Source organism: Ostrinia nubilalis, chromosome 3 (assembly GCF_963855985.1).
Source record: "Ostrinia nubilalis chromosome 3, ilOstNubi1.1, whole genome shotgun sequence".
Classification (NCBI taxonomy): Eukaryota; Metazoa; Arthropoda; class Insecta; order Lepidoptera; family Crambidae; genus Ostrinia; species Ostrinia nubilalis.
In genome coordinates, this window is record NC_087090.1 from 7,009,286 (window position 1) to 7,021,046 (window position 11,761).

The following is an 11,761-nucleotide window of genomic DNA, read 5'->3' on the forward strand; positions in this document are numbered from 1 at the left end:
GTTCCAAAAACTATGTAACTAAGTCTCTTTAGGTCGACAAATAGGTCGTAATTGGGAAAACAAAATGTTTCTTTTTGTTGTCTGTAACCCCATAAATAAAGAGCCATGTTATTGGAAAAAGAAAACAATGATTACACATAAAAACAATGAAGAAATAAGTAAACACTCTAATAATAATGTCGTTACTGTACTTTTTTACGTAACGTGTCAAGCGCCCATTGTACTAAAGTTTGTACAGCATCACTTTGGGAGTTATAGCATGAAAAACTTTCCATGAAATAAACTTTTCCATGTATTTTTTATTAGGATATGTTGTTAGCTAATACACAAACAACTTATTTGGTATTTTGTGTAACTTAAACTTTGCATAAAAAATTATCAAGTACCCACTAGAAGACATGAAAAAATCACTGAAACGAAATCGCAAAATACTCCCTTAAGATTGTATAATTATGGTCTGTTTTATCTCAGAATATAATGCATAGACCTTTGTTTACCGATTGTAATTATTTCTAGGGTAAAAATGCTGACTAAACCAGATTTATCGTAACTTAAAGTTGTGTACTATTTATTGTACGGCGGGCGTTAATGGGTTAAGAAACTTTTGCTTTTATGTCGTGTAATAAATCGTTTGTATTTTTTAATTTTTCGTTTCATTGTTGTCTAAAGATTTTTCAAAGGTGGGAAAGTCTTGAAGACATGTGGCGGGGTTGAAGGATTGGTAGCGGAACAGCCTCATTTGGCGGATGTGTCCGATGGGCGTGTGCGTGTCCAGGCACTGGTAGTCGCCGCGGGGCGGGGCCGTGCCGTGGTTGTGCGTCAAGTCCGAACGAATCACACGGTTCAGCAGCCACTGGGGAGTCTCCATCATTAACTGAAATATTTGAAAATAATTTAAATCAAACGCAAGACATGAATTTAAGTCAGACGCACATTGTAGGTACACTTTTTAAGCGCGTACGTCCCTTATAATTCAGATTAACGGCACGTGCATAGCAATAGAGGTAAAGTCAGATCCGAAATTTAAAAATTATAATAAAAATAAACTTTTTTAAAAACAAGCTTTTATTCTGAATTTCGAAAGCTTGTATCGCGCACGGAATTTATTCCTCTTTTTCTCTGTTTGCGCTACAAGCTTTCGAAATTCAGAATAAAAGCTTGTTTTTAAAAAAGTTTATTTTTATTATAATTTTATTTTACATTTTTCAGTTATATCTTAATCTCAGGACCCTGGACATTATCTAACACTAAAGTGCTCGAAAAGACAAATCCAACGAACCCAAACTCGATGAGTTTCCGCCGTTTTGTTTAGGAGTTCCTATGGCCACCTCCCGACTCCATCATCAGACCAGCTCAATGGTACCATAAATAATATTGCATTGTCATCGTACTTACATAAGTGTACCAAATTTCAGCTCAATCGGTTGAGGAGAACTGGTCTTAAATTCAGTTGCAAGATTTGTCCCACACATACTAACAAGTGAAGTCAATATAAAGCTTGTAATAATAATAAAAAGCTTGTAATAAAAAAGCATCTGTTTATGCAATGAACCAACTGTGTATCTATTCCTAATATGTTATTTATGTAATCTTATTTCATCTGAGTAAATATCAATCCTTTTGTACCCTTTGCACCACCGGCCTGCACCACTGGTGGTGCAAAGGGTATTTTTTAATCCCTTTTGCACCACCAATAGTGCCGCCCTACCATTTACTGTAAAACGATTATCTATAATCATATAATATTAATATTATAAAGAGGAAAGAGTTGATTGTTTGTTTGTACTGAATAGGCTCCGAAACTACTGGACAGATTTGACAACATAACATAAAAATTAATAACAACCATTCATACCTACATACAACGAATAATTCCTAAAGTACCAGGGCAACATAATCATAAAGGAGCTATATCAAATTCTTCTTGGTTGACCCGAGAAATAAACATGTATAACATGTAACAACATAAACAAAATAGCTCGGCAACACACAAGCCGTGTAAAGCCAACAAAAGAAAAAAAAAAAAAAAAAAAAAAATAGCTCCTTTATGGTTATGTTGCCCTGGTACTTTATTCGTTGTATGTAGGATGTAGGCCCGGGGTATCGTGGGTCTGAAGTGAAATGTTTATAGGCACTTAAACACACACACAAATTAAAACTTTTAGGTAGGTTTTGATTTATTTATAACAATTAAATTATTAGTATTTTACAGTCTACTACTAGTTTTACAGTCGATGGTAGCACAGCACTATTTGTTGGTGGTGCAAGAGGGATTTAAAAATACCCTTTGCACCACCAGTGGTGCAGGCCGGTGGTGCAAAGGGTACAAAAGGATATCAATCCCATCAAAAACAATACTTGTCAAAAAAACCAAGTCTCGCAACTCAGTTGTTCTACGGTAAAAAGTTGTGAGATCCATGTAATACCAAGTCCAGGCCAGGAAATCTTTAACGTTTTACATAAATATATTGACTTGGCCATCGCACTAAATAATTTAATTTACACGTGTTTTCATGCGATGGCCAAGTCAATATATTTATGTAAAACGTTAAAGATTTCCTGGCCTGGACTTGGTATTACATGGATCTCACAACTTTTTACCGTAGAACAACTGAGTTGCGAGACTTGGTTTTTTTGACAAGTATTGTTTTTGATGGTATCTCATTTCTTTTTGTATTTTGTAGACAGCAGTTATGTATCTAGAAAACTGGACCGAAATTGAAAAATTTTACTCGACTTGGCGGTTGCACTACCGTGCCCCCAAATATTTTAGTTTTTCCTTGATTCATACACCAAACACTACTTATATTCCAAATTTGAAGCTTCTAGGTCTGCTAGAAGTGCCTTAGAATTTTGATGATCGGTGAGTCAGTGAGTGACAAAATTAAGTAACTTTGACCCGTTATAATTCCTAAACTACTGGTTCAAATTGAATGAAATTTTAAATATACCGTGTCTTTACAATGCCTGCATAGCTAATGAAAATTCAGCCTTCTAGTTTTATCCACAACGAAGTTACAGGCAGTCGAAAATGGCCTGAATTGCTTCGAGAAAAGGATGGTACGGCCGTGCCGCTTTTTTGCTCGACTTGGTGGGGGCACTGCCGTGCCCCCAGATTTTATATAGCCTACTTTATTTTCAGTTTGGCCCTAAGGTTGACTGGAGGAAAATGCTGAAAGGCATTAAGTCCGCCTTATGTACAATGTTTTGTGCATTTAAGTTTAAAATAAATAAATAATTACTTCTGTAAAAAATAAACCAGCTATAAATACTTAATAAATAAATGCAGTATGCATACTGCATTTAGTCTGCATCATATCCAGTGGTTACAAATGCATAAGTAATCATATAACTAACCGGTTTAGCAACAGATGGATAGGGATTTCGGTAATCGTCCTGTTGGTTTGACAGATAATCCATCACTCCAAAATCAGCTGGCAGCTGTGCTAGATCTGCATTTTTCATTAATTTGTTTCTCCCAGGTGTACTGGAAACGTAAAATGTAAGGTACTTATTAATAATTTTATTGATTGCGTCTCCAAAGTTATTAAACGCGAGCGGTTAGTTCTTCATCCTGGCCTTTGCTAAATTAGGTTTTCTGCTCGTAAGCACTTCACAATGGGACGAGGATCCAGGCCTCAGTGCAACTCTAACCAAGGAATACACCAAAGGTATTTAAAAATATACTAATAAATGGACTTACTCTGTGCAGGGGTAGGATGTAAAGTTAACCAGTGGCTTGAACGAGTAAACTGGGTCTGTCTTGGTGAACACTTGTGCGAGCATGTGCCGCGTCTCCGTCATCCTCACGCCTTGATCCTCGTTGCCCCATCGCACGTAAGTGCTCACGTGGTTGCTCAAGTTGTCCCGATACACGTAGTTGTCCTTTTTCTCCGCGTGTATCGCAAAATCCCAGTTCTCGACTTTAGTCTTGGGCCCGTAACAATTCTTCGAGAATAAAATCTGTTGCGGCTTTTTAGCCATAGGGTTTTTGGTTCGCATCTTGTATGTTGTATATTTTTATAACGTTGATAAAATGATAATAATACTCGAGTAATATAAATAGCGTGGTTAAAATTAATCCTAAAATCGCATCAAAATGACATTCACAATTATGTGTGACATTGATTGTTGTCAGTAGCAAAGAAGAAAGCAGGCTTTACACGAATGTTATTAATGAACAAAAAGTCCCTATTAAGTAGGTATTATCGCAATCCCTTCACTGTCCTACGTCCTACTTATAGGTCGTCGTGAAGATATCGCTTCATAGCGATAAGACCGAGTCATTGTGCTGTCTCATTTGTGTACTTATTTCTTTTCTTGTTCTGTGTGGTGTACAATAAAGTGTTACCTATCTGTCTATCTACCTATACTTGCACACGACATTTAATTAAAACAACAGTTAAGGTTCTGCCATTTAATTTAGTAATTCAATAAAATTACAAATTTAAACATTCCTATTTTTTAATAGGCGTATGTATGCCATGGACTGGCGAATCCGGCATATTCCCGGCAGTTGAGAACTTTTCACGCCAACGCATTTCTTCATCCTTCACGCGGATGCTCTCCTCGGCACATGCTATGAAAGCTTCGAAAAATTCAAAGAATGTTATCCCTACATCCAAGTCCATTATTTTGTTTCTTTCGCACAGCTGAGGGAAGATATTCGCAAATATCTTTATGACAGCTTTGCTAGATAAGTTGCCGAAGTTGAATAGCTTCAGATCTTCGAACTCTTCGAAACTGTTTGATTCACATTCGGGACGCAAAACTTCATCTGAAACAAAAAAAATCCATATAATGTGTCGGTTTTCATTAATCACCATTAGTACTTTTGTACAATGTCGTCATACAGTTACTGTCTGACTGTGTGTTATAATTAAAATATTTTACCAGAAACAAATGTCATCTCGTCGCCGAATATGTAAACGTTACGACCAAGAGGCAAGCAGTGGTCGGGTGCCTCTATGAGTGGTGGTTGCGGGTGGTCCATGTAGTGCGGGGCTCGGCGGATAGCGCATAGGAAGTCTCTCACGGTATGAGGTTCATTCAGTCGGCGATATAAGTCGTATAGGCCTTTCAGAGGTATAAATTGTCCATAACCGTCAACTAATCGACCTATAAAAATAATAGGGCTTTAAGCTTACATTAATTACTTACATTAAATCAATTTTATCTCTTGAATTTAAATTATTAATCAAGTGAGACAAAAATGGAATACCTTTACGACGACCGACGTTGGGCAGAACATCCTTTCCCATAAAAGTTCTAAATGCACTTGCGAGGATAGTATCTGGTTTTGGCCCTGGGAGCTCTCTCTTTGCGTACAGCTTACTAGCGACAGATATCAAGCTGTGGATAAACTGCCAGAAATATATCTTTTCAAAAGGGTTGTGGGGTGACCTCGACAACCATTGCGGGTTGCGATGAAACATCTTATCGATATCGACTAATGTCAAACCTTTATCGTGAATATTGCAATCATAATAGAATTGCCATAAATACAACCTTGTTAGTACTGGTGTAAAATGCACTTCTTCGCTGTTACAAATGGTTGCGTATTTGAAGTAAATATTTTTCAAGTCAGTCTCGTAACATCTCAACGATTTGCGTAGGGAACTTTCTTCAAAATCAATTAAGTCCTCCATGTTAATTGCAACTTCCTCTGGGCGGTCTTCCTTACGCGCAGCCATGGAAACATCTGCTTCAATGGTTTTGTTATTTTCAATATATTCGTTAATGATATTTGCCCTTGTTTCCAATTGTTTATCAATATTTCTTATGGCATCCTGCACGTGATACAGGAGACCTACAGTACTGTCACAAATATCGAATTTGTAAGGTTCTTCTAACACCATCCGTTTGTATTCTAGAGAAGGACATCCACTCTCTTGTTCATCTGGACTGAGTGGTCCGATATTATCATCGATGAATAAATTCTTGTCTTGAAGTATCAAACCATTATTGGTTACAAATTTCCCAACACCGTGTTTTTTGTCATTCTTATATTCACCTTTGTAATAAGAACCCAACCCTAGTCCCAAATTTAGAACACCGTATCCATTTCTTTGGCCCTTAGTCCAATGGCCTCGATAGGCACTGATAGATGGCAGCGATAAGGCGTTATTGTAATAGGCATCCCAAATATATATTCCATATCCAGACATTACTCCATTTTTCCACTCGCCTCTATAAAACTGAAATAAGTTTTGGTAAATTAAAGCGAAATAGCGAAGAGATTCATGCATACTGGGTCTCCTCTGGCGGTTGTTTAGAAAACACTCACATCGTGATTAGGCCATATCATTAGGCCTTTGCCCTCTCTGACGTATTTGTCCCATTCGCCTTTATAACCACTCAGCGGACAATATTCACGGGAGCCGAATCCATGACGGACATTCTGCAAGTATAAATAATTAACTTTTAAAAAAAATAAAACCGACTTCAAATGCGTGAACACAAAAAAAAAACTAAAAATTAAAAATATTGCGTATAAAAAAGTTCATCCCGAATTTTCCACCCTTGGGGGTGAAACATTTTCTTCAAATTCGCATGAAACCACCCTTTTGATAATACCTATTCAACAAAAAAATAATCGTTCAAATTGATTTATAATCGGCGGAGATATTGCGTATAAAAAAGTTCATCCCCAATTTTCCACCCTTGGGGGTTGTTTTTTTTATTATTACATTTAAATGGGACCACCCTTGAGGTATTACCTATACGCCGAAAAAAGATTTGTTCAAATCGGTTCATAATTGACGGAGTTATCGCGTAACAAACATAGAAAAAAAAAAACATACGGGTCGAATTGAGAACCTCCTCCTTTTTTTGAAGTCGGTTGAAAATAGTGTAGGTATAGCACAATCTTGTAATTAGTTCACGCTTAAATTAGAGAATATTTAGTATTCTATTAGATAAATATGACTCACATGGACCCATTCACCGTCATAAGAATTTTTGAAAGTCTTCGAATAATAAATCACTCCTTGGCCGTGCTTGGTGCCGCAATACCATCCGCCTGCGTACGACCGTTGCTTTCTGGAGTCCACGTACAGACCTCGGCCGTGGCGCAGGTTCCCGACGAAATCCCCTTCGTACCAAGTGTCGTCCTTCCATTGTATTATCCCTTTACCATTCATTTGGTTGCCTTGGAATTGACCCTAAAGTATGACGAGATTAGGATTCAAATAGGTAGGAAAAGTTTTTGTACCTACAAATTATGTATGGTACCTAAATTTAAGTATTTTTCATAATAATTTTACCAAATACACAGTCCCATCAGCCCACTGAAAACGACCTTCACCGTGCATACACTTCATGGAGATGCTGCCTTCGTAGACATTGCCGTTGCGGAACCTAATGATGGCGCGCTCATCCGGGGACGACCACCAGGTGTGCTGCAGTGGATCTGTTTGCTCCTATGAAATTGGAAGAATTTGACTCGGTAAGTACCTACCTACTTGAATGATTGTAAAATTTACATATTGTACCCGTTGTCCCACAGAAGGAACTTCATTTATAGTAAGTATGTCACCTGTGCAATGTCTGATAGCTCCAATTTCGATCTTTTGGATTTAGATGGAGGTGGCTTGACTAGAAAAAAAGGTTTACGTTACTTTCATTGTACCTACATTTCCGCACATTTTACATCCTGCCTATTCGATAAGATAGATGCAACTGAAATTTACTTAAAATTATTCTTGCTAACCGTTACTTTTCTTCTTTTTACTGGTGAACGTAAGTTCACTAGGAGTTTTCCCGAATTCCATGTTAGGCGAGCTCTCCTCCGGTTTTTGTTGCACTATTACCTCCCAAGAGCTGACAATGCTATCCAGCATTGACTCGAATAGCATGGTGACCAGCTCCTTTTGGGTTGACCCTTTGGGGCGTGTGGTAAGGGATGCTCCTGATTCGCTCGTCAACGGAATGGTAGAAGGACCACGAGCTGTAGATAGAGTCTCATAGTCATCTGGGGTATACCTCCGCGACACAATCAGGGAACTGTCGCGCCGTGTGACGGTTCGTTGGGAATCAACGTAGTACATTATTTGTTAGTTTTCAGGAAATAAAAAGAAATAAAATGTAAATTACGAAAACTCGTGAAACGTGACAATTAATGACAATATACTTTTTATAAATTATGATTTTGAATTGACTAAATTGCCAATCCAATGTGTAGGTAAGTAAAAAGGTAATAAATTATGTCTATGACGAGATAATGTCGAGAAATCTAGCTCGCGCGTTTTAACGACCAGTAATTTATTGATTATGCAGACATTTGCCGAGAAGGTGCGTGACAAATTAGAAGAGATCGTTTTCTAAATTGACCCGACCGGGAATTGAACCCGGAACCCCTTGCGTAATTTATGTGTTAACAGGATTGAGCATAGCAATAGTGAAGAAGACTGATTTACCGCCATTAGTATTTTTGACGATGTCTCCTAGATAGGTATTTTGAAAAAAAGATACTGGAACTAATGTTAAGATAGTAATGTTTGTTATGATTGATGCCTTTCGTTAAGCTAAAATAACATCGCAATTCGCAGAAATAATAAATTGAATATTGTGTTATTGAGGGTTTTGTTAAATAAAAGTCGCATTATGATTCTAAGTTTCAAATTGATGTATTTTGAAAAGGAACTTTATTTTATTTTTTAATTTACGTCTATGTGGCTCTTGAGCGTAGCGGTAACGTCTCTCCAATGCACTCTCTGCTATATTACCAGAGTGTGATAGCCCTTTGTTTATCATAGAACGACCTAGAAACGAGAAATTTATTATTATTTATTATATTAGAGGGTCTTTGTCCAGCAGTGGACAGCACTAGGTTGAATGTCATTTATGCAATGCAATAAAACAAGATTTTAACCTAATTTAAACAGCCTCCCTGGTTTCCAGTGTTGCCACACAGTCGCTTCGTTCTGGAGGTCTGAGCTTTGGCCTGAACTAACATTTGACTCCGGAGATTCGTTGGATATATTATCAGGATGACGTGCTAATTGCACCTTATCTTCCTTTTCCGAGGAAGCCCTTGCCACACAAAGGCTTGCCAGTAACACCACTGCCTGAACACAGAAAACCATTTCATTTGATTAAGGATATCACACTAACAGAGATCACAATATTTCTTCAGTTCCATTTTTATAAAAACACCACTGAAACTTTACCATATCTAACTTCATTTTGTTTACAACTGGTTCTTTCTTACATCAACGCGTGAATGAGTAGAAAAATGGTTTTACGTCGCTTAAATGAACAATGCAATTTAGAGCGGATGGCTATTTCATGTTATTAGGACATATGTGGATACTGCCAGTGTAAACGGATTGTAATACATGCAGCCAACCAAAACATTATCTATGTTGTAATTAAGAAAGTCCTGCCAAGGTATGAAACTTCTTTGCGTGGCTGGTGGCAGGATTATTATTCTTCACATTGTGAATTTTTACTCAGGTTCCCCTGTATGTGACGCTAGAACCACAGAATATAATGCTAGAACTTTCAAACTTATTTTGGGTGATCAAGGGATTGCGAGAGCAGCATACTCTCTCCAGTCTGTAGCCCTGACACACACATAAAAAGGTACCTAGGTAGGTACGTGTAGAAAATCTATTTTTCTATTGACTCTAAACAGTAATCGAACCTAATCTATAACAGTTTTATTAGTTGCTTCAATTTAGGTAATTAGTACAACAACATCAATCATTCATTGTTTTTTGAAAATACACTTTCTAAGTATAGAAACAGGTAATTAAGTATATCCTATCTACTGCCTGTAATACACGCAGTTAGTGAAACTGTAATTACTATAGCAGTAATGGAATAACATTACACCTAGTTAGTTGCATCAGGTCTGTTGATATTTATAGGCTTCTTGATCGGTATTTATCGTGAAGGTACTCTAGTGTAAGACATAAATAATAAATCAATTCCAGTTGCTCGCTTGTCTAAAAAACTTCATTACAACACTAACTAGGTATTTCGCTAGGAAATGGTTTATAATACCGAGGTACAGTTAAATAAAACATGCATATAAAATAAAAATAAGAGCATTTTATTCAAACAAATAGGAATAAATTTATTTAACAAAATGCCATTACGTTATTAACAAGAAGACACTCTAAAACAATAAGATAAATATTAAATTTAATTACAGGTTTTCCTGTTAGGCGACCCTTCAGAGCCTGACTAAAGTGATCTAAGATCTTTAAATAAATAAATAACAACAATGACTTTAACTTTAATTACTTTTCATTGCATAATGTCATCAATTTGGTATAAGAATAACTTTGTCGGCAAATTCGTATTTAACAGAATAACTAGGTAGGTATATCACAGTTATACTTTGTTTATACTATATGAATAATAAATTATCTATTACATCGTTTCAACCTCAAAAATATACAATAATATGATTAGGTGTGTGTAAGTTTAGTTTAATAATCACCAACAACAGCGATATAAATTAAGTCATATTGTTGACAAAATACACTCGCGAGCAAAAGTATGGCATCACCATACTTGTTCCGAGCGATCGTAAGAACTAAATGACTAATAGAAGATAAATAAAAATGGTACCATTAAAGGTAATGTTTTATACTTTAAATTGATATTATAAATACATACATAATCATTCAGTTCTTAAGATGGCTCGAAACCAAACACAACGGCGTGATTCCATACTTTTGCTCGTAAGTATAGTATAGGTATTGAATTTGATCACCTCAGCAGAAATATGTCATGGCTGAATTCAACTTTATTTAAATTTAAATTAATCCATCGCTTTTTGATTTAATACTGAAGTAAATTCTCATTATTTGGCAAGACAAACCGCTGTAAAATGCATAACAACCATCCAATTATTAATTTTGTGCACCTTAACAATACAAAAAATAATAAAATCGTACCAAATTATATCACCAATCGAAAGAACCACTATGACTAGTTAGTTACTACCTACTGCTAGCGAGTTGCCTCTTAAATATTTATACATTTATGTAGTTGATAGTATTGTTTATTAGAGAATAAATTTTATAATAATACATTAACTTAAAATGACTTAAAAACTAAAATTTAAAAATTACTAATGATAAAAACTATTTACAAAATAAAAATGTAGTTTATTTAATTTTACATTTAAAATTAATATGCGTAGTTAAAAAGCCGATACATACATACATACTACTTATAAAATATTGGAGTTATGCGAGTAGTAAGAACTAAAATTAATGGCATACTTACGTTTAATAGCTACATTAAAATGTCATAAAAACCCGCCAATAAAAATTTACAAAAAACAAAAGTATTAAGATACAAAGGGTTTTTACATCTTTGTAGATAGCTGAATATCAGGTCAGAGTTAGTACAATAATCTTGCAATATTTTTTGTAAACCACAAATGCGGTTTGATATTGATTTCATAGTTCATACAGTGCCATTTAAGTAGTTTTCGAAATTTTAAAAACTTGATTTTAAGCAATACGTGGATTCTAATGAGTTAATTTGGACATTTTTCAGTTTCGCTTCAGGTTTTTTTTTTTTTTATGTGATAGGAGGCAAACGAGCAAACGGATCACCTGATGGTAAGTTCGTTCGTTTCAGCCAAATGACGTCCACTGCTGGTAAGTAATAAATAATAAATAATAATAATATTTATTTTCTTCACAATGGGCTTACAATTTGTTGTTGTTGAGACAATATTTGACAAGATATTAGGTACACACGACAGCACATAGGAAAGATACGATAGTTTGTCATT

General features: G+C 35.8%; 2 protein-coding genes and 1 long non-coding RNA gene across 3 annotated transcripts; all 3 read right to left on the reverse strand.

The window, feature by feature from the left end:
- Positions 1-599: 599 nt before the first annotated feature.
- Positions 600-4,112, reverse strand: LOC135087775 (uncharacterized). The gene is made up of 3 exons (XM_063982564.1): positions 3,704-4,112; positions 3,358-3,487; positions 600-874 (listed from the first exon to the last, which is right to left on the reverse strand). Exons 1-3 carry the CDS (start codon positions 4,000-4,002, stop codon positions 641-643), a joined length of 663 nt encoding a protein of 220 aa, XP_063838634.1. The 5' UTR covers positions 4,003-4,112; the 3' UTR covers positions 600-640.
- Positions 4,113-4,402: 290 nt separating this feature from the next.
- Positions 4,403-8,186, reverse strand: LOC135088286 (radial spoke head 10 homolog B-like). Its single transcript, XM_063983157.1, has 8 exons — positions 7,712-8,186; positions 7,538-7,596; positions 7,266-7,421; positions 6,933-7,163; positions 6,287-6,400; positions 5,222-6,197; positions 4,894-5,118; positions 4,403-4,777 (listed from the first exon to the last, which is right to left on the reverse strand). Exons 1-8 carry the CDS (start codon positions 8,046-8,048, stop codon positions 4,458-4,460), a joined length of 2,418 nt encoding a protein of 805 aa, XP_063839227.1. The 5' UTR covers positions 8,049-8,186; the 3' UTR covers positions 4,403-4,457.
- Positions 8,187-8,602: 416 nt separating this feature from the next.
- Positions 8,603-9,279, reverse strand: LOC135088287 (uncharacterized). Its single transcript, XR_010260994.1, has 3 exons — positions 9,171-9,279; positions 8,873-9,068; positions 8,603-8,762 (listed from the first exon to the last, which is right to left on the reverse strand). It is a non-coding gene; the product is annotated as an uncharacterized LOC135088287 (long non-coding RNA).
- Positions 9,280-11,761: the final 2,482 nt, after the last annotated feature.

Bases quoted from the DNA above. Each gene is read 5' to 3' on its own strand.
- LOC135087775 (XM_063982564.1), bottom strand. From the start codon at position 4,002: ATGCGAACCAAAAACCCTATGGCTAAAAAGCCGCAACAGATTTTATTC. The intron at 3,488-3,703 runs GTAAGTCCATTT...TTACGTTTCCAG, and splicing joins ACATCCTACCCCTGCACAGA to TACACCTGGGAGAAACAAAT. The intron at 875-3,357 runs GTTAGTTATATG...CAAATATTTCAG, and splicing joins ATCCATCTGTTGCTAAACCG to TTAATGATGGAGACTCCCCA.
- LOC135088286 (XM_063983157.1), bottom strand. From the start codon at position 8,048: ATGTACTACGTTGATTCCCAACGAACCGTCACACGGCGCGACAGTTCC. The intron at 7,422-7,537 runs GTGACATACTTA...CCAATTTCATAG, and splicing joins AGCTATCAGACATTGCACAG to GAGCAAACAGATCCACTGCA. The intron at 4,778-4,893 runs GTAAAATATTTT...TTTTTGTTTCAG, and splicing joins CGAGATGACATTTGTTTCTG to ATGAAGTTTTGCGTCCCGAA.